The following is a 21,722-nucleotide window of genomic DNA, read 5'->3' as shown; positions in this document are numbered from 1 at the left end:
ACAGCCTTGTGTCCTGGGCGTCTATGGAAACGAGGCAGGTTAACAGTGAAGCAGCATAAAACGCACGATACACACACTTCTGCAGCTTAAAGTAAGAGACCCACAATTCCTCCAAAGTCCACTTCGACCGTTCTCAACGCAATCAACCTCTAGTAAATGCTAAAGCTCATTCCAATCACTACATCCCTGCGAGAGTTCAAAGGCCATGAAGAACGCATAATGGCAGTCGCAGTGTTCCCCGACAAACGACGGATGATTACGGGCTCAGAGGACAAGACGCTTCGTCTGTGGGACTTGAATACAGGTGTTGTGTTGAAGAAGCTGGAGGGGCATCGCAGCGGGTTGTCGAGATTGGCAGTATCACGAGATGGGCAATTGATAGCAAGCGGTGATACTGGAGGAGAAGTTATCGTCTGGCACGGAGAAACTGGAGAATCGCTCACCCAACCCATCAATGCCCACTCGGATTGGATCTCGCTGGATTTTTCTCCTGATGGAACAGTGCTGGCCACTGGTTCGTTGGACAAAACGATAAAACTGTGGAATACCAAAACCTGGGAGCAACAAGGAGATCCGATTGAATGTGGTAGTCGTATCCGCTGCTTACGGTATTCGCCGTCTGGAGAACTTCTTGCCATCGCAACAGAAGACAATATCCAAATTTATAATTCAGACACAAGAGAACGCGTCGCATCCTTCAATCACACTTTATGGAACTACTCACTCGTGTGTACCCCCGATGGCACACGCCTTCTCACAGGCGGCATTTTGGACGACCCTACCATACGTGAATGGGATACAACAACCTGGCAGCAGGTCGGTGATCCCTGGACGGGCCACTCTGACCTTATCCATACCATCGCCGTCAATACTGCTGGTACATTCATCGCCTCCACATCTTATGACAATCATGTCCGTCTCTGGCGACTCTCAGATCGACGAACTGTTGCCACCTTCAAACATACATCCCCGACGGGATCCGTCACTTTCTCTGTGGACGGCAGGCACATCCTTAGTGGTAGAGACGATAAGATGATCTTAGAGTGGGCAGTACCTAACGACATCAATTCAAAGGTGCGTTTCCGTCCTTGACTCATATACCAGAACTCGAGCATTTTTCATGCAGATCCTGCCCATCACGACAGCCCGCACTGCATGCATAGATGGTGACTTATCTACCGCCGAAGAACTACTCACACAAGATATCAACGCTGATGTGAACAACCATACTTCCTACGCTCATCGCTCATTCGTTATGGCGCGAAAACATGACTGGGACCACGCCCTCCAGGATGCAATCAAGGTAGGATATACTCACCGATCATGGCCCCCTTACGAAAGACTAACTCGATGGTGACATAGTCCATCAGCATTCAGCCTTCATTGACAGGCTATATCTCCAAGGGTATCGCCCTCTGCGGAAAAGGCGACATTCGGGACGCAAGGGCAGCATTTGATGTTGCATTCATGTACACGGACCAAGATTCAGAAACCGTTCATTTCCTACTCTTGATCAAGGTACATTCCAGTTGCCTCACATACAGTCTGCTTTATTCTGTGTTTCAGGCCATTGCTCTCTTCAGTGCGGATCAACGCGACGAAGCAAACCTGCTCCTTGAAGAACTCACCGCCGGTTGTCCGAATGCCGATACTCGCGCATGTGATATCGTGCAAGTAAGTATCATGCAGCTACGCTTGGTCGTCAATGCTAACCTTTGCAACTTCACACATAAGGCATATCTACGTGTTCAACTTGGAATCAAAGCCTTGGATGGCGCACGTCATGACGAAGCCGTTGACCATTTCACTGCTGCTCTCAACTCCAGCAATTTATCATCGAAATCGGATATTCATGAAGTATACGAGGACTTGGTGGTGGTATGTCAATACACATCCGAAATGCTATTCCTTACCGAGTCCCTTGTCCAGCTCTTCGGCTGGGATCTCAAATCCTTGTGGCTCACTGCACATCAGAAACGGTGCCAGGCTTTCCTTTCCGCGCGCAAAGTCGATGAAGCTCTCGAATCATACAAATCTATAATGGACAACATCGAGAACACAACGAAGGCCAGCTGCCTCGACTGGTCCACTGGCAAGCCTTCAGTAATCTCACCGAGGCTATAGTCCTCACCCCCACCTCACCCAGATTTCCAGAAACAATGTAGTGCGCTCGCTGCATCCGATGACCGTATTCTTCGCGTATGTCCTCCATTATTCAACCCTTTCGCTACTGACCGATTTGCAGGCAGAGATCCCTGGCCAAGATCCATATGGCTACGATGCAGAACCAGATTTCTTCCGGGGAATGCATGGAGTACGTGCTACAGTGTATTCTTCGAGTCACTCGCTGACATCGTTCATTACAGCATCCTCAAATTTTTAGACCACGATCTCAGCAGCGCCCTGGGCGCTTCAAGAACTTCAGGCTCACTGTGACAAGGAGCCCTCGGTCAGGTCCTCCACCAGCATCGACACCAGCACTGCCCACCGCCTTGCCACCAGCTGCCGAACCTACCGCTTTCAAAGCTCAGCTACGACACTTATTCACCTGGCGGTCTGATCATGCAGCGCCGGCCATCGTCACGGTCGATGTTCCTTTCGCGCAAGCTAAAGAGGTACGCTCTGTTGATGTTCATCATTCTGTCTTCAGTGTCTCATGCTTAAATATACAGCGCAATGCTGCAGCGGGTGCTCCTAAGCCAGACGAGGATGTGGTACCTGATGAATACCTTGATGATCACCCACCAAACCCCGATACACAACAGCAATCTACAGTAGCGCAGGTAGACACTGGGGAACATGGAGGTGGGTGTTGCTGCTGTTAGAGAGGTTTCGTAAACATTCCCCAAGTATTTCCGTTCTATTATCGCTCGTATTGTGATATCCACTTGGACTTGAAGCAGTGTTTTATGAAGATAGGCATTAGATTACTTCTCGTCCTAACCCATAGTTGATTATTAACCTTGTATCCTCCACATGTAACGCTTGGCCTGCCCAGTGCGAGCGGGATGGCAGACGACAGTCCCTGTCCCACGTGCAACTAATTTGTCATATATGTGCTCATGCACTCACTACATTTGAGATCACTGCAAGCCGCGTCGTGCGGGCGATGCGGCAGAAAGTCTTGCCGACACGGTACTTCTGCGAGAAGCCAAAGTTTCGAGCTCAAGGACAAGTACATTGTTAGATGAACGCTGCGCACCACATACTTGCATCTGTGTCATAATGTTCCTCAGCGTGCCTTGGAAGTGTCAATCACAGTGAGGAATCAGAATAGTAGTAGTACTTGAGAACATGCACATATGAATGACTTCACATTGATTTGATGAGAATCGGGACACCTACAATAGACTCGTGGCTGCTGCTGTGCCCTGGCCGTAGTATCGACACCACTTCCTCCCTTTCCTGCCCTTTCTCGAACTGCCAAGGAGCCTTCCTCCACTGGCCATTGAGAGAACTGCGGTAACTAGCTCTCTGCGGTCCTGCTAGGGATAATATCGGCGCTACCTGCATTGTGGATGTCATCCTACTTACAACCAACTCTAGTGATGACATATTTTTAGACAAGATCGCTCGTCCACGCGTGTCGAGTTGGCATGCACATAGTTTCCATGTGTTCTTGCATCCGCGATCGAAAAAGTAGATGCGCTTGCAGATGTCATTGGCAAGCTGAAGAGTTTCAGAGACGGTGGCTTCCCTTGACGGTGTCCACTAGACTGTCATCCAAGGTAATTCTTGCCATTGTTCTTAGGAATTTAATCTGCAGTGACTTGCGTGACCAAATCAAAACGCAATGGTGCAAGTCATGTCAGAAATGTGTCATGGACCGTCATCAGTCATAGCCGGACGAAGAGAAATCGGGCAAGCGCATGCAGTACTGCCAGTTTGTGCAATTCCAACACATGCACGAACTCAGAATCGTTAAGCATTAGTGGTACTCAGAATAAATCTTGAAACTCCTTGAAAACTCGCCTAAAGCTCGGCTACTTCAACAAAACACAGCATGAGCATGTGCTGCAATTGAAAGTCAAGCCGGCATCGCACATCGGAGTTCGAAAAACATGCCTGTTGTTCACCAACGTGCTCGCCGGTCTGCACGACTTAGAGCCAACGCTCATCCATGCGCGAGGGCGATGGACCATCTGCCATCCACCCGATCAGCGGCGCCTCGCCCTTACCGGCAAACGGCCTGTCCACCTTCCGCCTCCTTATCTGTCTCCATGGAGGCACCCTCACGTTGGAGATGGAGTCATCGGACACCATCAACAACGTGAAGGCGAAGATCCAGGACAAGGAGGGCATCCCAACTGACCAGCAGCGTCTCACCTTCACTGGAAAGCAGCTCGAAGATGGCCGTACTCTCAGTGACTACAACATCCAGAAGGAGTCCGCCCTTCACTTGATCTTGCGTCTCCGCAGAGGCACGCAGATCTTCCTCCCGATGCTTTTCATCCCCCCCCACTGCTCAGCATCCCCCCCTCCTCCACTCGGCACTTATTTGGTCCCTCCCGCGCTCCCTACCTACAGCTGATTTCATTCCCGCGGGCCTTGTTTTTTTTACAATTTTATTAATGCTTTCATTTGAAATACAATTATGTTGGACCGCTACTCTACCACTTTCCCCTATGTACATAGCACGCTTTGAAAAATCACAAGTGTCGTTTTAAAGTCCGACTACATGCCGACGTGTGCCGAGCACATTTCTCTCGGACTTGCGCGAGTTCTTTCAAACTTTAAGCGGGGAGTTGAAGGGAGTTGAACGCAGTTTAGCGAGTTTTCAAGAGTTTCAAAATTTATTTTGAGTACCACTTATCTTCGGAACCAGGAAAGATTGTGCATAACTGTGATTAAGACATGGGATTTCAATGAGAGTGCTGATACGACAGGAACATGGCATCGTCGTTGTAAAAACAAAAGTCAAATTAGTTAAGTAATTATATGAGGTCACAATCACGTGATGAATCACGTCGCGTGTAGCTGTCACAGTGACTTCGACCTTGTCTCTTATAGTTATCACTGAATCCAATCCGAATTCTCTGCATGGACCTTGATGAAGTAGTGGATACATCTGACGCTGAAGAACGCGAATTTGATATCTCAGAGGCAGATTGTCATACCTGTTTCTCCCCCAAGAAGACGCGACTAAATTCAAGACATGCCACCAAGTTGCATGGGAGGTTTAATGACAGGCAAGAAGGTCAGCCCTCTCCACGGAAGCGTGTCAAGGTAGAGTTAAATTTTTCACATCAATCTTACTGCGGTACTTATTGCTATTGCTTCTCAAGACAACTCACAGCGAATCCGAGTTGCAGCTGATTATCGATCTCAGTTCGTCGTCCCATGCATCGCCTGTGAAACCTACCACATCTTCTGCGCTGTTTGCAAGGGCAACGCACTCGCCAATGCGGGCTGCGTTTAACCCTGCATCCAACCTATCACTTCCAGCTGCCGGTGCACATGAAGCGTCATCGCACAACGAGACTCGATCCACAGATACTCAGGAGCCCAGTTTCAACGACCTAGGCATCCTCCCCTCATTGATTCCAGCTGAATCGGAAAATCTGTCGTACCATCCTATTACTTCAGTCGATGTGCAGCAACAGGCTGATCACCAGTTGCCGCTTCCTGATTCCTCTCAACCTCAGCTAGATGATGCCCTCTTCCCGTCATCGCCCACCTCCGTGACGTTTCCTTCTCAAGCTCTTGCTTTTTCTCAGAGCCCAGCACCTCTTGCTCTATCTCAGCACGAGGGACTAGTTTCGAATTCATCCCCTTCCATTTCGCGCCCAGCAGACTCGTGGTCGTTGTTTTCTTCTCCCCCGGGGCCCTCAACGCAGTCGTCCCAGGGACCTATTCCCAAAAGTATTCGAAAGCATACTCATATGCCCCGAGACTCTCCACCACGCACTCCACATCCATCTGATCATCGGTCTCCATCCCCTGACGAACTGCTTCTAATCTCTCCTGAATCCCGCTCAAAACGCCTGTTGACCCCAATCACCCCAATAGCTCAAGACCCTTCATCCCCTGCTGTACAGTCGCGGGATCGATTACCACTTCCCCCTCCTCCACCTGTTCCGCCGCCACCACCTCTCGTTATCCCTGAGGACCCAGAACCAGTCAGTCGTTACTCCCTTCGCCGCAGGGAGGCACGTCAGCTTCAACCGTACGCGTTTGACAAGGCGCAGTACAAGGCGCAGATGAAGGCAAACCCCGATGCTATCGTGAAGTTTGTGAGTCCGCAGCGTCGCGAGATGCATGGAGAAGATGGGTCACAGTGGGCGGATGGGGAGACGCAAGGTGGAACCCAAGCAAAGTATATCTTTCCTGTTGACAATCCGGAGGAGGACCGAGATTACGTGGATGTAGAAGGAAGGAGGCGAAAAAAGCGAGTCACCATTGCTGAACTTGATCATGATAATCGTGAACGGGAGGAAGGATGGCTCCCTGAGGCTCTGAGAGATCTCTCTGAAAGCGACGAGATTGAAGGAACAGACGAGGTTCGTAAGTTGGTGAGGGAGGCGAAGAGGGCTCGGAAGAAGGCCGAGGCTGAGGCAAAGAAGAGGGAGAAGGAAGAAGCCCTCCTGAGGGCACAGGAAGAGGCAGCCGGTAGAGAAACTGCCAAGAAGAGACGTTTGAAGAATTTTCCGCTGGAAGCGTCATCGTCAAAACAGCCTGTTGCGGGACCATCTTCAGCATCCTCGAGACGGACTCCATCTCGCTTAGACGAGGTAGGATTCATTTGGATACACTTGTTATGTGCTGACGTGCTGAATATCTTCCATTTCAGTGGTCACCGCCAGTCCTATCCAGGCTTTTAAAGGGAAAGCAACGTGCTACATCGTCTCCTTCCCGCTCGCTCTCGCCCTCACTTTCCCTTCATTTTCGTCCTTCACAGCTTCAAGTCTCATTCGCCGGCAAGGAATCCTCTTCTGACTGACGAATACGAATATCAACAAGATGACGACTACGACTATTATAATTTCTTCGACCACAACGACCACAACTCGATCAGCGCGGAGAACGTCAACCCTAATACCGACAACGATGCGATTGAAATTCCCTCGGCACCGTCGACACCACCACGCTCCTCGTCTACATTACCTGACGGGGACGACCACTTGGATTTATCCGATGATCCGCCCGCCCGTGAGCCCTGCAAGGAGTTCAGCAGTCTTTCTCCCGAAATCTCCTCCAAAGATCGCAAACGTTTCCGACTCCTGCAGCGTATGATGCCTACTGTCATGATCAAGAAGCAGCTCGAGCAGCAAGGTTCCAAAATGAAAATTCTTGCCAATACGAAAAGGGCGCGTTCTCCAACGCCGTCTGATAGTAGCGACGAGCCCTTGAGACCTGGACATGCACGCGTCCGAATGGGTGCTGGTAGTCGTGATGTTGTGGTTCAGGGAGACCCCGAGAGCTCGGATGTCGAAATTCCTAGAGATGAGGACATGGATGTTGATGCATGAGGTATCAGACATCGTATCACAAGTTCGGGCGTCTCCCAAAGTCAGATCAAGATCCCCGGTCATTAGCATCTCTTCCAGTTCCGGGAGTGTATCAGAGAGTGATGATGAGGACAGCGATGGCATGATTGACGATGCACGAATCGACGCGTGGAGCCGGAGTCGCCGACCTATGCGCGAGAAGAGTCTCATTGACTGGATGCTTACGCGTACCAGGACTGTGGGTGGCGGGAGGAAGCAGAAGACCAAGTCAAGTCGGAGGTCCCGAGGTTCTGGTGTAAAATCCCGAGACATGGGTGAAAGCAGGAGTGGACGTTCAAGGCCAAAGCTCAACATTGTGACAGGTGGCGCGCGAATGGGCAACCAGACCCTTCTCTCGTTCCCCACAGTTTCTTCTGACTATGACCGCCGCTCTCAGCATTCACATCATAACAAGGTCCATAAGAGGACGGAATCGACAACACCGGCGGAGCACGAGTCCAAGGCGCTACGGAAGGAACAGAGAAAGAAGAAGCGCAAGCAAGCCAAGGGAGAGCTCTACAGCTTCCACCAATCTGGCACGCGTATTGCGCGAAGGGGTTTGCGAATTGATCTGGGTGATGAAGGATTCCACCAGGTGCTGGACCCGACTTGGAGGAAGGAGATGGATAGGTGGCAAAAGCAACCCGGATCAATGCAGCAGCGCGCGTCTTCGATCTCATCTCGAGTTCGTCGAGACGATGCTCAATCTAAGCGCCAGCAAATTTTATTTTCGCGTGTTGATTCCAAACCTCAATCTGGTGTTGAGTCCAGTCAGGACGAACGCCAGAGAAAATCACATGCTCGGCCACGTCCCCCACCCTCCCGCGTCGATTCGCGTCGTAGCCATGTTGACTTTGATTTCCCACTAGATCCGCTACGCGAACGATCACCACCTGTGCGGAGGAAGGGTTATAACGACGTCCACGAGTTTATACATGCTGTAGATCAACGGACGTTGTTGACCACAGTCGACTTGGGCATCGATATTTTGCCCTCAGGGATTGCGTTCTCGGTCGGAACATATATTGGCCGCGGGTTTCTTCACCAGCTGATATGCCTCATTACAGGGCATGCTCAGCCTGTTGCTCCTATGTCATACGTTATTCGAGGGTTCGACCTTGGACCTGATACATCGGTGCATGTTCTTACGACTGTAATCGCACCCTTGTGCGACCAGCTCGCGGATGATGTGCTCAAAGAACATGAATGGACGGCTGCGGTTGGGAAGGATTGGGAACTCGCGATGCGAACGGTGTGCCAGTTGGTATCGTGGCTGTGTCTCAGCATCGACGACCAAGAATTCAGTTCGCTGGAGCTCACAGTACACGAAACCATGGGTTCTCTGGTGGCGCGGGTGTTGGAGGCGGATATTCACCACTTCTCATTGCCTGTTTGCTGGTTTGCAGTAGAGCTCGCTGCCCGAATCATGCACGCCGCAAGGACTCGGCGGGGGTCATCAGAGACCCGAGAGTTGTTCAAGTTCGCGCTCTTGCTCATGCGGCCTCTGTCAGACGCAGACCTCCGGGAAATTCTAGCATCGTTTAAGGAACCCGATGGCCCTCTAGAAACCAACTCAACTCCCGTTCAAGCTGTAGAGTCATGGATATGCCTCTTTCACCTCTTGATTAACTGCATGTCTGAGTCTCCTGGCAAACTATCATCAGAACCATTTTGGCTTTTGTTCAAACAATTGATTCAAGACGAAGCATCATCGTTCGCCACTGCAGTTGAGGCGAGCGAGTACAATTGGCGGAATATTTTTTCTTTTTGTGCGCTCTCGCAGTTCTCTGTGCACGGGATGTCGACATCCCTCAGCAGAATCACACCTTCATGGGAAACGGTTTTGGCTACTCTGAAGCTCATCTCCCTTGTTGCCGATCCACAGAAGGATGCACTCACACATACTGCGTCTCTGAACAAACGAGACGAGTACGTCTCCATTATCGCTTCCCGATGCTTCCTCCTGTGGAAACGTTGGCATTGGAGTTTGGACGACGCGATGACAATGTTCAACCATCTTGTGGAAATCTTCAGGAGCCGTAGATTTGCCAGCCTCCGCCACGAGCAGCCTAAATTTATGCAATTCATGGTGCAAAGGGACATATCTTTGCTTTCAGTACAAGACAGGGGCGACAACGTGTTCGAGGTGCTCCTCAAGATGATCGTACAAGTTGCGCAAGCAGGACAGCACAAGTGACGTGGAGAAAAAACACCGGGACATACAAGTGAAGAAAATGCTGAACATGGTTGTTCCAGTTGGCTCGGTGTCATCGACAAGGGCCGTTCAGCCGACTGGGCAAGAAAGTTCTATGCTTTTCAACCGACTCAACGCTATGGCGGTCGCTATTCATCTTGATCCCTCTATCTCCAACGTTCGACACCGTGTTGGGCAAGCTCGACGATGCGTCAACTTCAAAGATGCACACGATTTTACTAGGGCTGTGTGCATTCGAGGTATTGAGCATATTTGTGCTGTTATGCGTCATCACCGCGTGCAGCTTGGAGAGATTCTCAGTTGGCTTGCCGAGGTTACCGGCATCCTGCTGGATGAATACCAGGAGGCGCGCATACTAACAAATAAAGACAACAAGAATATCGTGAAGAACAAGACGGTGGAGATGGTCAAGAGTCTTCTCACGTCGGTTGTTCGCATGATTGAGATATGCTCACTGGACACTACGGATGAACGACACGAGTATCCAAATCCTGCCTTTCTTGAAGGACGTGAGTGGTTGACTAATGTCAACGAGATATTTCCTGACTTGCCTTCCTCGTCAGCATGGGTAAAAGACGTCTTCAGTCCTAAAAATCCTATCGCCATAGAGAATGACTCAAGTGCTGCGTGCCAAGAGTTGGTGTCAGCTTTTCTGGATGCTCGAATGAGGGCCTTACCCCGGCCTACCGCACTGCCAATATCACCGAGTGTTGATAATCAGGAGAGCCAGGACGAGTACGACAAGTTCTTCATCGACTTGAACGACCCTGCAATCCTAGCTGCTCTTGGCGACGAGCCTGCACAAACTTCTGGAATGGAGTGGAAGCGGAAGGAAGAGGCGGTTTGCAAGGTCACTTTCGTTGTTCCTCCTATATTTTTCCTGACTGACAGGTTTCAGGTCTGTGGCCCGCTGGCTTCAGCAATATTCCGGGTTGTTTGCAGATATGTAGTCGACTCCCCCGCTCCAAGTACAGTCGATAGTCGCCGTGAGACAGCTGATAGATGGATTGATTGTTGGGTGGGAGTCGGAAATGTGTTGGTTCAGAATGGATCGGTTTGTTTTGATACCTGTTTTGACTGCTGCTACTCAGCTTTCCCTTTCTAGAGTTGGAAAAACCACATGCACCTTGGACCTGAATCATGGGAACGGATACCTGATCCCTTATGGCGTCGCCGGGTTGGTCTTCGATTCTGTCTCGCACTTCTCAGACTTGACTCGAAGGCTTATCATGTAAGTCGAATCTTTATTCTCGTAGAAAAATTCTTATCTCCGAAGGCATACGAGGACTACTTTATCGAAGTTCTCCTCACATGTACTGTTCCCTTTAAGACGACAATTGAACACGAGTATGCATCCATCGTATTCACTCTGGACGGTCTTCGACACCCACTTCTACGTGGCGTGCTGGCCGAGCCGTCTACCGGATCATCTACATTCGAGATATCGCTAGAAGAATATTTGACAGTCCGGCAGACGCTGATTGAATGTGAGAATCCATTCATTAGAGTTAAATACTCCACTCATCGTCAACCAGCGGTATTTGCCAATCTTGCCGACCGTTTGCAAAATAACATAGATCCTGTCAACTACAAGTATCTTGGCTTCCTGGTTTCCATGCTCTCGGCTATGAGAGACAACTATGAAGTTCGTGCAGTTGCCCTGATATCTGATCATGGAGCTAATGGCTTACACACCAGAGCCTATTGTCTGGGGAGGAACGGGTAACCTATGCTGAGTTTTGTCGAAAGGTTTTTCGATCACTGTTGAGCAGGAAGGCATTGGCAATTCAGCCACGGTTGTCAGAGCTCATTCAATGGGGAAAAACAACAATAGCGAGAGCAGGTGATGACGACGGTGATCAGCCTATGGAGAGCTGATTCATGTCTTTCGTTGATAATCAAGATCGCTCGTGAATCCCGAATGTGGTAGCTCGTACCGCAGTGGAATTTATATATATGTAAAACAGCTGAGGGGACCAACAAGTCCCCAATGACTACCAATTGACCAATGCGGACCTTGTGAGTGGTATGCTCTCCATTTCTCGCTCGATTTCCACTTCCACCCTCGGACCTCCTGTAGAGTAATGATAAGTTACTGGATATCGAATTCAGAAACAACGAACTTCTCCCTGGCTTGTCCAATTTCTTTCTTGGGGGTGCTTTTGCTGTTGGCTTGGTTTTCCGCTTTCCAAGGACGGTTTTGGACGGTGGTTGATCTTCTGGTGAGCTGTCGTCGTCTGACTCGTCATCCCCACTCTCCTCTACGCCTAGTCCTCCATCTACTACATCTTCCAGATCGCTCAGTTCATCATCCAAATCACCATCTTCGTCTCCACTGAAATCACTAACAAACTCGCCTCCTTCAGCGTCCCAGTCCTCCTCCATCTCCTCCTCTCCTCCTCTCCATCCGTCTCGTCATCTTCCAGTTCCAACTGAGCACCAACATTCAGTTCCTTCTCCTTTCCACTCTTTTCCCGGTCGAGAATTGTTTGCCAGACACTTTCGTTGACATTGAGTGGCGCATCACCGTACGCTTTTGATTTGAGCCGCTCAATCAGCTCCTTTTCGATGGATTTTTCAAGGTGGGCAGCAGAGAGAGCCTTTCGTTCCCGTGTCGCCTCACGTCTATCCAACTTCTTTTTCACACCCACGAGCTTTGGCCTGAAATGAGTGTAAATGAGTAGTACAAGGTCACACAAGTCGGAAACGCACTCCTGTCGTAGTTTTATTCGACGCATTTTGATAAGATACTGGGTTATCTTCGTGACACGCTGCTTGCATTTGTGAATAGTAAAGTTTGGCCAATACTTGAGCTCTTTATCGATCTGGATGACGGGGCATTGTACGTCAATCGAAAGTAGCTTGAGCATAGAGTCAATTCACCTGTTCTAGTGCCTTGGAATAGTCTTTTGACAGCTCAATCTTCTCCCACATATTGACAGGTGTATGCGCCCGCTCAATCGTTTTCATGTACAGATACAGCACACCTGGGTGGACATCAATCATGACATATGACATCAAATCAAGTACACTTGCCTTCATTCTCCCTCACAGTTGCATACCGTGAGTTCGCAAGCGGACATGACTGCCGTGTACACAGACCCGTGACATTGTACTCATTCCGGCAGAAATTCTGAGTGACAGTCCTGCAGCATGTATGATGTGTGAGGTTATGCGGGGTTCATCATGGCGGTAAACGTACTTGACTTTATACGAGCAGAATTCATGGCCAATTACGGACCATATCACGTCGTCGCTCTGCATTTTTGGATAAGTTCAGCTTCTGACCTGTAGTCAGATGCAAAGGACGTTTACGAGGCAGAACTTTCGGGCTGCAGATTTCAGAACAGCAGTGGGTGATCGAAAATTATCAATGGTCACGTGATCACTGTCGAACGCGTTTTGATAAATCCGAATTGATTCAAACCAGCCCTCATCGATGGCCCATCAAAAGCTCTTACTGTAGTTGCAGGACAAATAGGATAGGATGCAAGATGTCCATATGGCTCCGTAGGTGTCCGCCTCGAGTCGTAACAGACTGGTAATCACCCGACGCAAACCATAGACAATTATTATGTTTATACTACTATGATGACGGACCAAGCGACAGTCAACCATCTGCACATGACCTCTAACTTTCAGTACCACCATCCTTCGTATCATCGCCACCGTACGATTCCACATTCATGTCATTCAATCCAAGATCTTCATTCTGCTGCCACGTTCGTTCGTATGTGACGATCTCCATGTTCGGATCTGGATCAGGTGCATATAAATTCTGCACATGTGAGTTCGCCAAAGGGTCATCTAGAATCAAGGTGAATGGTATTTCGGCATTCTTGACCTAATTTCAAAGATCAAAATGACAGTCCGAGTCGCGTGATGGTATAAAAAACATACCTGCTTAAGCTTTCTCAAAAACTCTTGAAACTCGGCCCTGTCGTCGACATCTACGACTCCAGAGTCCCCAGCGTTGAATACTTTCTCAGTGAGTTCCTCGTATACCTGATCTAAAATGCCTTCTAAAGTCGTAAAACGTCCCCCTAGTGTGCCGGGGTGAAGAACGAGGTCTATCTCCGGTATGCTGAGACCGCTCGTGTCGCTCTGCAGGACACCATTGAGTCAAAGGATCTAGAAAAAGGTATGCACCTACTTTAAGTATGTCGCGGCTAAGATCGTCTCTATCTTCAACCTTTAACGTGATCTTCTTGCCATGCTCAGAAATTGCAGCCCCTGACTTGATCTCATTATCCCGATATCCGCAGTCGTCGCAGTTAGTTGACATTATAAGAGTGTCCTGGTGAGGCTGTCAGGAATGCAGGTTCAACATGCATTCGATACACACCTTGAAATAGGGGATAGAAACTTTTTTCATGCGCGTGATAAGTGGTCGTCCGCAACGCGAGCAGATTCCAGGGAATTCGAACACTTCCTCATTCAGACCCTCTGATTCCTGTTCCGCTTCGTCTACTGCATTTCCTTCCGCGTCTTCCGCAGGAGGTGCTAATCCAAGCTGCCGGTTCTGCTCAAGCGACCGCTCATATGTGCGCATGTTCCACTTCAGATCAGACATGCTGCCCACGAACTCGAGGAACGAATTCCCAGATGGGTCGTCTAGAGTAATGGTAATTGCACGCGTGACTGGATCGTCGTTTGAAAGTTTTCTCTGCTCAGATTTGTCCTTGCCCTCGTCTTCGTCTTCATCATCGGCAATGATCTCCTTGAGACCATCAATAATTTCCTGTATTTTGGTGTAGGCGTTCTCGTCCTGAATGCGTCTGAGCGGCTGCTGTACGCTGAGATCCGCAACAATGTCCCGTAGAAGACCCTCGACAGTTGTAAGCTGCCCACGAGAAGGCGGAAGAACCAGCTGAAACTCGGGGATGTTGATACTGCATGCTTCGGAACGGATGAGCTGACGGTCAAGGTCACCGCGGTTAAGAACTTTTACTGTGTACAAAGTGCCTTCAGCTATCTCGGGGATACAATGTTAGGAGGTGGAAGTAAGGAGATGAAACGAGTGCGCACATCTGATCTTCCCTGCTGACTGGATCTCATTGTTTGAATGGCCGCAATGTTCGCAGCGGAAACTCATCACAATGACTTCCCGGAAGAAAGGGATGGATGTGAGCATCATGCGTGTGACTCCCTGACGGACATGGGTATGGAACCAGCAATCGGAATGTTTGCAAACCTACCTGCTCCCCACATTGCATGCAAAGAGACTCGATCTCTTCGAGTGGTCTAGCGGAGGTATCTTCATCTCCGGCATGGGTTTTATCAACAACGTCTGCGATAGGAGGGAAGAATTCGGATTTTTCTTCGATTTGAGCCATGTGCTAGAAGGTTAAATGGAGGAAAGGGGAGGAGATTCCGACCAAGTTCTGATGATCATATAGTCTCCCCTAAACAGACCTTAGTCACGGATTTCGAAGCCTACAATTACGTAACACAGATCTCCTCCAGACAAAATCCGTCAAGTATATTTCATTCAGTCTGGAACTGATCGTAACTTGTCCAGACTGTAATACATTAAAACTAGTCCTCCGAATGCGCATCGGCAGACGAATCGTCATCCAAGCTTGTAGGACTTTAAACACAGCCGCCGTCGCTGACCGTCAACTCCTCTTCAATGATCCCAATCAACATCTACAATCACTCTCTCAAGGAGCTGCACATTACATTCCTGCAGCCCGTCAATCTGAGTTTTTGTATGCCAACTCCACCTTCGGCTCGCATTCTGGCAATCTCCTGAAGGTCTATCGCATCCGATGTCAATACGCACAAGTTCCAGAGTACGGAGTAAGGGGTAGGCTATAGACACGCCTACAGTCATGAGCGCAAGGATAAAGCCTGCAATGGATGTCCTATTCAGATAGATACTCTCAAGCTCCGGAAGGTGGGCGAACCCTGCGTGCCAGAAATTTTGCAAGAGATCAAGGGAGGTCGATATAGACAGGTTTTGGATCTTACTATGCGGGACCATCCGACACATGTCAAATATGATGGCAGGGTTGCAAGCATATTCGAATTGGAAGGAGAGTGGTATATCGCTGTCACGAATGTTCGCTGATGACATGCTGAATTGGACACAAAATGTGTCACGAGAAATGACACGCAGGGACCGAATGATAGGAAAAGATCCGTCAGGATCCTTGTGGATGGCAGAAAATAGATCGGAAAAGCTTTGTGGGCTTTCAATCTCTATGAGGTATAGAGCGATTCTGGCATGAGCAGGAAGGACTAGATGTGAGAAGAGAGATACAGCGGTTCGGATGGCGCCATCCAACCCTATCCTTCCCAACCGAGTGAGTAGAATTTGGTCGAAGAGCTCGGTGTCCTCAGAAATTCTGGACGGCAGCCGAAGTGTAAGCAGCTCCAAGTCAGGCATACATCTCAGAGCTGAGAGGAGCTGCGACAGGGTAAGATGAGGAGAAGGGTTAATTTGTCCTAGATTTAGAGTTTGAAGCCCGCCAAAAGCGCGCGATGTCAAGATGAAGGCACATTCCTCCAGCTCAACGCTCCGAAGTAGGGGGGTGCGTCCTTGAAAGATGGTGTCTGATATGGGCCTGATGGAAATTCTCGAATCATGGCTCCACAGGACTCTATATTCAAATATCTGAAGTAACGGGGCGAGTTGCGACGATAAGCAGTCCAAAATGCGATCGACAACAACTGAGAATGTGCACAACTCGAGGACTTTGATTCGAGGCAACTGCGAAAGCAGTTGCGCCAGTGGCCAATATTCTGGCACGGACGGTGCACTGTATATGACAACCAAAGCAGCTTCCTTCGACCTCTCAAGCATGATGGGTACCCAAGGAGCAGAGAGGCAGTCGATAAATGTCCAAAGACTTGAGCACTCGAGGGTGATTTGGCGCCAGTGCCTACAAACGTGTGTGATTATCATTGGAGTGGGAGCACCACCACGACGAGGTATGTCCACATAATCCTGAAATTCTCCTCTTCTACGATGTGAAGATAGTCACGAGAATTTCGGGTGGAAGGGAAAATATAGAGGCGAGAGTATTCTCGCGAGAGTGAGCAGCGATATCTTTGTCTTGACACTGCTCAACGAGAGTAGTCTATGGAAGTGGAAACCTATCATTGATGTCTTCACGGAGGGGTCATTATAGTTTTTGTCTAATCTCACCGATTCTCACGGTCAATAAAATGTACCTTCGGAATTTCCAAGTCGAGCTCACCGAGTGAAGACACGTACTTGCGTCTCCTGCCCTCCAATCATGAAATGGACGAGCTTCAGTGTTTGTCGAACGAGTTCTCAAGACAGTTTATTTTACAGTTCCCACGTCCGCCCAGCCCCAGCGAAGCTTTCCAAACATCAGGCGCTTATGACGAGGCTGCCCTTCTCTTTCATGATCATAATAGAATGCGAGTTTGTGTAGACTCTGTAGAGGGGACACATGATTCCTAGCCATTCTATTAGCGCAAAACTCAGCTAGCTGTCCCGCGACTGCCACGTATCAACACCAGCAGAATCTGTCAAACACTCTCAGTTAATCCCTTTTGTTTGGATAGCAGGAAGACTCACTTCTCATTATACGCCCACTCTACGTTTCCCGTTGTTCCAGGTCCATACCACACTATCTGTGGCAAGTGTTCATTTCGTGTGAACGTCCGCCCACCCGTCTTCTCCGCAACCTCTCTCAATCCTGCTCTCAAATTCCACACCTCTACTTTCCCAATTCCGCTTCGTCTAGCCGCTTGTTTGATCTTCGCAATCAGCCCAGGGAACATCTCTTCACTAGCACAGAGTCGTGTGACGATCAACGTTGGTGGAGGTGGTCTCAGGTCAACGCTCCAGCTTGCGTATGTACCTGGGTCGCTCGTGGATTCTACGCCCCAGAATCCACTTGCCATGGAAAAATTGGAGGCGAACGTTGACTTTGTGATATGGAACCCGCAAACACCATCCGTTGGCAGGTATGTCGCGAATGCTGCCGGGCGCTCCACCTTGTATGAGCTGTCGCTCGTTGGCATGTTCGCCAGCTCTCTCCTGATCCGAACGGCATCACGCTCCCAAAGCCCGTTCAATTGCTCTTCTGTCAACCAATTCCATCCCTCGTCATCACCTTCCTCTGTGCCCACCTCCCAGATAGTCGAGATTGCTCCCCGCTTCTCCCATCCGCCCCCTTTACCTCCAGGGCCAGCCGACCGGTAAAACTCCTCCCCAACATCACTGTACAACACTGAGAATAGTCCATTACCGGCATCCGCTACCTCTTCTGGCGGTGCACCCCATGCTCGGGGAATTTAGGAAGATTGGCATGTGAGGCATTGACCCAATGCAGGAGGCTCATCATATGGTTTGCATAGCCGCGCTTGCGCTTCGAGGGTGGAGTGAACACGCAGGCGACACCGTAACAAGTTGCTTCGTGCACTGAGTTGGGCTCAGACGGGGAGGATGAGGGGTAAGCGACAAGACCTGTGCGCTTATATCTGTCCCCATAGATGCGCGTCAGAAATTGCCTGTTCGTTGAAGGAACTCGAGTTGCTTACGTCTCGCAAGCGCTCATAAAATCAAGCGTTGTGGGGTCATTCCGTGGCGCCAGCACCCTTCTCTCCCGTTAGCTTCTTTTTACCAGCAAAGTGGGGCGCTCACCAAGTAATCCACTTTCCATCCTTGGCGTGCTCGCCCGATTCCATCGTCGCATCTCGCGCAAGGTAGTCTGTCAGGTTCAGAGCACCACCCCATTGCGGAAAAGTCCGGCGCCGTGACTCTTCAGCCTGCGCACTCGTCGCGCGGAAGAGCGAGAGCGATGCAAGATCTACCTTAGGTTCTGCCATCGGAGATATACTTTGCGATATGAGGAGCGTTGATTGGTGAGTGAATATATTAAAGATAATGGGGTTGCAGGAGCTCTTTATATCTCTATCACAACCTCACCTCTCACCCATGTCAGGTGCGCAGATCAATAAGACTTATCCTGACTTATCATCCTTCACCAGAATTATCACACGTGGTGCACAACTCGTGACTGAACGCGCGCCGGCCTTCCACCAAATTTAGTTCACGCTGCCACCACTGCGGTGTCGCCACTGTCATTCGATAACAGGATGCTGCTATACATGTATGGTATTGACTATCATGTGTCCCTCTTGCGAAGTTGCTTTGCTGATTCACTCCCTGTCACGCATTATGGTCCTCCAGAAAAAAATAGAAAGACGGACCGCGATTGTTATTCAAGTTTGGAGCGATGAATCTGTTGTCTGATTTTGACACCACATTCGTCGCTCCCTAAACATGATTTCACTGTCTTTATCTTTGTTTGAATTTGCAGGCAAAGTTCAACTCAAGATTCTAGGCATTAATATGACTACCTTCCTCGTCCATCTAGACCAAAATAATGTTCAGAGTGGGGGTGAATGCCGATCTATCCGCCTCCGGATTCGTATGTGGTGTCTAGGGAAGAAATTCCTCAGGTTGCTCTTCGGTCAATAACTCAGATAAGAATTTTCATGCGAGCATCCGGTCAACCTCGAGCCCTGGGTTTTTTGAAGAAAAATGTTGCGAAATATGGGACTCCCTGGTACGTCAGGACACAAACTGCCTGATAGGATGCTGCAAAGGTCATGTTCAAGTACGTGTGCCCTGCAGCCAGTCTCATGTCGACAATTAATGTTCAGGACAGGATGCCCGTCATCTACTTTCCGGATAATAAGTCATCGCGAGCCAGGCGGTCTGGAAAGTAGAGTCGGGGAGGTCCTCGAACGTTTGGTTCGAGACTACGATCACAATCGCATCGACCAGACCAATGAAATTATCCTCGTTCTAAGCTACTTAGTCCACATGGTACGAGGGTAGCAAGACGCCAACGCCCATCGCCATGCACACCATACCTGCCATTACACAATACACCAGATTTCCCCCAAGATACTGTCTCTCAATGCTAATTGAGAACGCGGAGTTAGCTGCAGCCGGTCCAACAGCACGCAGAACAGAGACGATCACTTGTGCGAACCCGTTTGTCGCGCCCACGGACGCTCGGTTAGGAGAAGCTGCAGCGATATATATAAACGAGACGGCTTCCATAACACATCAGAAACATCAGTGAGAGAATGACAACGACAAACCATATGCAAAGTTTGTACAGCTCGTAAGAGCGAGCTGTAGGCCCACCAAATACCATACACTCTGAACAACGCCACTAGATCTCGCTAGCACATTCAAGGCCGGAAAAAGAGCGACCATAGGCAGGGCGCACGTCATAGCGAACAGCCAAAGTTTTTTCGCACCCATGATATCATGAAGCTTGGCAAAGGCTAATAGCTGTATTACGCCAACTGCAGTTCCTTGGACCGCCAAGATAGCTCCAATGGTTGGAGTATCGAACCTAGACCACCCAGCGATATGGGAGTAGCATAGAACACGGGTTGTACAGTGCGAAATGCGACATCAACAAGGGCAATACCGGCGTAGCTCCCGGTTGCAATGAGTACACGGCGAACGAAAAGAGCTCGAATGGGGACGGGCTGATCGCCGATCGAAAATGATGCCGGCGGAGTTTCTAGAGCGGGTGAAAGAACACTATTGCGCTTTTGCCAAGGTAGCAGTTGGCTAATGTTTATTTTGGGAGTTGTGGTCTATGATCGATGTGAAGATTCATCCTGTCACACAATGGGACAATATACCTCATTCAAGAAAAGAAAAGTGATAATCCATGATAACGCTGATACCGTGGCAGGGACCGCGCACGGCAAGAAGTATGGATATTTCTTCAGAAATTCAGAACCCCCAAAGATATTTGGGAACCTGTCTGCAGGTCGCGCAAGTCCTCCACCAATGAGTGGCCTGTAGTTGTGTCAGTACATATAGAAAACGAAAACTTTGGGGAACACACCCAAGTGTGCTACCGCTGGACCAGGCAAGAGGGAGGAATGCCCATGCACGGGCCATATTAGTGGAATCTGTCATCTCAGCCACCATGCTCTTCATAACGCCAATGTTGCCATTGAGTGCACCATTCAGGCAACGACTATTACAATAAGATGTAAACGCTGGCTCGGAGGGAAATAGCGCAGACATAGGACAGACCTTATTACCAAGGTCCAGAATGTCTTGGACAAACCGAAGCAGAACATTGAGAGGGAGAGTCCGAACAGTCCAATCAGCAGGACAGGTTTGCGACCGATATAGTCAGAGAGACGACTCCAGTGGAAAATGGTAAGCGCTTCTGTCGCAAAGAACAGCGAGTACTAGGCCATAATGCCGAGATTGTCACAATGAAAACGCTCTCCACTTATCCACTTACCAACTAGCCCAACATAAAACGAAACGAGCGCTTCATCTCCGTGGGTGATCCCAATGTCACGAATGAGCTATGGATGGCATAATCAAGTTATGATTTTGTCTATTTGAATCTTCAACGCTAAACGCTGACCTGAGGCGCAAAAGGTGAGATAACTTGCGATGTCATTGGTTCTGCAATCTGCAACACTAGGAGCATCGAGAACTGGCGCCATGGTAGAGGTGTCTGTGGTTTCTTCGCCGGCGTGTTTCCCTCTGATCGAAGTAAAGGCGTTTCCTCGTCCAGCTGCCGAGACGTAGGATCAGGAGACATGAAATGATGATTGCAGAAGTATGGGAGATGACGCGATGACCGATTGAGGGAACAATCTTATTGTGGGCGGCGCGGGCTTAGCGGTCCAACTTGTTATCAAGATCATCATGATTTGGGGGTGAACACTATCATCGCCGGGCCGTACACGCTATGATCTACCAGAAACTTCGTAATTGGTAGAACATAGTACCACGAGACCAAGAGTAACCTCGAAGCGAGAGCTCCGAGATTCTCACGTGTTCTTCTGTGTTCTACATTATGCTGCTAGCATGCACATCGTCGTCGAGCACAGCGTTGAGGCAGGACCGGTTGCATTTGCAAGTACCGCATATTTACAAGAGATATATAGCGCCCAGAGATGCACTTGGTACAATACTTGAATTAATCCCTTCCCGAATCCCAAGAGAGTTTTTGCTTTGTCTGCATGAAACATTCAAG

The 21,722-nt window shown here is 49.4% G+C and overlaps 7 protein-coding genes across 7 annotated transcripts; 2 read left to right on the top strand and 5 right to left on the bottom strand.

Annotated features, from left to right (window-relative positions):
* Nucleotides 1-2,016: 2,016 nt before the first annotated feature.
* Nucleotides 2,017-3,277, top strand: BJ212DRAFT_1589354 (uncharacterized protein; the record flags this gene model as incomplete). Its single annotated transcript, XM_041342457.1, has 6 exons — nucleotides 2,017-2,199; nucleotides 2,246-2,314; nucleotides 2,367-2,615; nucleotides 2,673-2,805; nucleotides 3,083-3,175; nucleotides 3,237-3,277. Exons 2-6 carry the CDS (start codon nucleotides 2,306-2,308, stop codon nucleotides 3,275-3,277), a joined length of 525 nt encoding a protein of 174 aa, XP_041190030.1. The 5' UTR covers nucleotides 2,017-2,199; nucleotides 2,246-2,305.
* Nucleotides 3,278-5,040: 1,763 nt separating this feature from the next.
* BJ212DRAFT_1301954 (Mus7/MMS22 family-domain-containing protein) lies at nucleotides 5,041-11,580 on the top strand (the record flags this gene model as incomplete). Its single annotated transcript, XM_041333198.1, has 12 exons — nucleotides 5,041-5,226; nucleotides 5,286-6,731; nucleotides 6,791-6,843; nucleotides 6,899-7,332; nucleotides 7,388-9,633; nucleotides 9,659-10,211; nucleotides 10,266-10,543; nucleotides 10,601-10,756; nucleotides 10,808-10,933; nucleotides 10,979-11,189; nucleotides 11,238-11,347; nucleotides 11,401-11,580. 12 exons carry the CDS (start codon nucleotides 5,041-5,043, stop codon nucleotides 11,578-11,580), a joined length of 5,979 nt encoding a protein of 1,992 aa, XP_041190029.1.
* Nucleotides 11,581-11,791: 211 nt separating this feature from the next.
* Nucleotides 11,792-13,063, bottom strand: BJ212DRAFT_510228 (ribosomal L28e protein family-domain-containing protein). The gene is made up of 5 exons (XM_041343365.1): nucleotides 12,905-13,063; nucleotides 12,739-12,848; nucleotides 12,586-12,689; nucleotides 12,415-12,527; nucleotides 11,792-12,363 (listed from the first exon to the last, which is right to left on the bottom strand). Exons 1-5 carry the CDS (start codon nucleotides 12,964-12,966, stop codon nucleotides 12,003-12,005), a joined length of 750 nt encoding a protein of 249 aa, XP_041190028.1. The 5' UTR covers nucleotides 12,967-13,063; the 3' UTR covers nucleotides 11,792-12,002.
* Nucleotides 13,064-13,132: 69 nt separating this feature from the next.
* Nucleotides 13,133-15,122, bottom strand: BJ212DRAFT_1465725 (ZPR1 zinc-finger domain-containing protein). The gene is made up of 6 exons (XM_041338969.1): nucleotides 14,901-15,122; nucleotides 14,731-14,851; nucleotides 14,048-14,673; nucleotides 13,856-13,999; nucleotides 13,603-13,806; nucleotides 13,133-13,546 (listed from the first exon to the last, which is right to left on the bottom strand). The coding sequence occupies exons 1-6, from the start codon at nucleotides 15,036-15,038 to the stop codon at nucleotides 13,334-13,336; spliced, it is 1,446 nt and encodes a 481-aa protein (XP_041190027.1). The 5' UTR covers nucleotides 15,039-15,122; the 3' UTR covers nucleotides 13,133-13,333.
* A 40-nt stretch (nucleotides 15,123-15,162) lies between these two features.
* On the bottom strand, nucleotides 15,163-16,692 carry BJ212DRAFT_510183 (uncharacterized protein). Its single transcript, XM_041343364.1, has one exon. The coding sequence runs from the start codon at nucleotides 16,610-16,612 to the stop codon at nucleotides 15,332-15,334; it is 1,281 nt and encodes a 426-aa protein (XP_041190026.1). The 5' UTR covers nucleotides 16,613-16,692; the 3' UTR covers nucleotides 15,163-15,331.
* A 558-nt stretch (nucleotides 16,693-17,250) lies between these two features.
* BJ212DRAFT_1522179 (uncharacterized protein) lies at nucleotides 17,251-18,817 on the bottom strand (the record flags this gene model as incomplete). The annotated part of the gene is made up of 4 exons (XM_041341705.1): nucleotides 18,326-18,817; nucleotides 18,223-18,279; nucleotides 17,944-18,162; nucleotides 17,251-17,902 (listed from the first exon to the last, which is right to left on the bottom strand). Exons 1-4 carry the CDS (start codon nucleotides 18,508-18,510, stop codon nucleotides 17,251-17,253), a joined length of 1,113 nt encoding a protein of 370 aa, XP_041190025.1. The 5' UTR covers nucleotides 18,511-18,817.
* A 209-nt stretch (nucleotides 18,818-19,026) lies between these two features.
* Nucleotides 19,027-21,638, bottom strand: BJ212DRAFT_1522157 (member of major facilitator superfamily multidrug-resistance, DHA1 sub-family). The gene is made up of 8 exons (XM_041341704.1): nucleotides 21,105-21,638; nucleotides 20,980-21,042; nucleotides 20,759-20,919; nucleotides 20,565-20,699; nucleotides 20,356-20,515; nucleotides 20,058-20,307; nucleotides 19,798-20,034; nucleotides 19,027-19,749 (listed from the first exon to the last, which is right to left on the bottom strand). Exons 1-8 carry the CDS (start codon nucleotides 21,282-21,284, stop codon nucleotides 19,505-19,507), a joined length of 1,431 nt encoding a protein of 476 aa, XP_041190024.1. The 5' UTR covers nucleotides 21,285-21,638; the 3' UTR covers nucleotides 19,027-19,504.
* Between the last annotated feature and the right edge of the window lie 84 nt (nucleotides 21,639-21,722).

This window comes from Suillus subaureus (assembly GCF_016647635.1).
Source record: "Suillus subaureus strain MN1 chromosome Unknown BJ212scaffold_29, whole genome shotgun sequence".
NCBI lineage: Eukaryota > Fungi > Basidiomycota > Agaricomycetes > Boletales > Suillaceae > Suillus > Suillus subaureus.
The sequence above is the reverse complement of the archived record's forward strand: the minus strand, read 5'-3'. Positions and strand labels throughout refer to the sequence as shown.

Coding starts and splice junctions, on each gene's coding strand:
- BJ212DRAFT_510183 (XM_041343364.1), bottom strand. CDS start 16,612: ATGATAATCACACACGTTTGTAGGCACTGGCGCCAAATCACCCTCGAG.
- BJ212DRAFT_1465725 (XM_041338969.1), bottom strand. CDS start 15,038: ATGGCTCAAATCGAAGAAAAATCCGAATTCTTCCCTCCTATCGCAGAC. Junction 14,000..14,047: donor TTTCTATCCCCTATTTCAAG/GTGTGTATCGAA, acceptor CAGCCTCACCAG/GACACTCTTATAATGTCAAC. Junction 13,807..13,855: donor TTAGCCGCGACATACTTAAA/GTAGGTGCATAC, acceptor GGTGTCCTGCAG/AGCGACACGAGCGGTCTCAG.
- BJ212DRAFT_1522157 (XM_041341704.1), bottom strand. CDS start 21,284: ATGTCTCCTGATCCTACGTCTCGGCAGCTGGACGAGGAAACGCCTTTA. Junction 21,043..21,104: donor TCTCACCTTTTGCGCCTCAG/GTCAGCGTTTAG, acceptor TGCCATCCATAG/CTCATTCGTGACATTGGGAT. Junction 20,308..20,355: donor CTTTTCTTTTCTTGAATGAG/GTATATTGTCCC, acceptor CATCGATCATAG/ACCACAACTCCCAAAATAAA.
- BJ212DRAFT_510228 (XM_041343365.1), bottom strand. CDS start 12,966: ATGCAGAGCGACGACGTGATATGGTCCGTAATTGGCCATGAATTCTGC. Junction 12,849..12,904: donor TTCTGCTCGTATAAAGTCAA/GTACGTTTACCG, acceptor TACATGCTGCAG/GACTGTCACTCAGAATTTCT. Junction 12,364..12,414: donor CGAATAAAACTACGACAGGA/GTGCGTTTCCGA, acceptor CACTCATTTCAG/GCCAAAGCTCGTGGGTGTGA.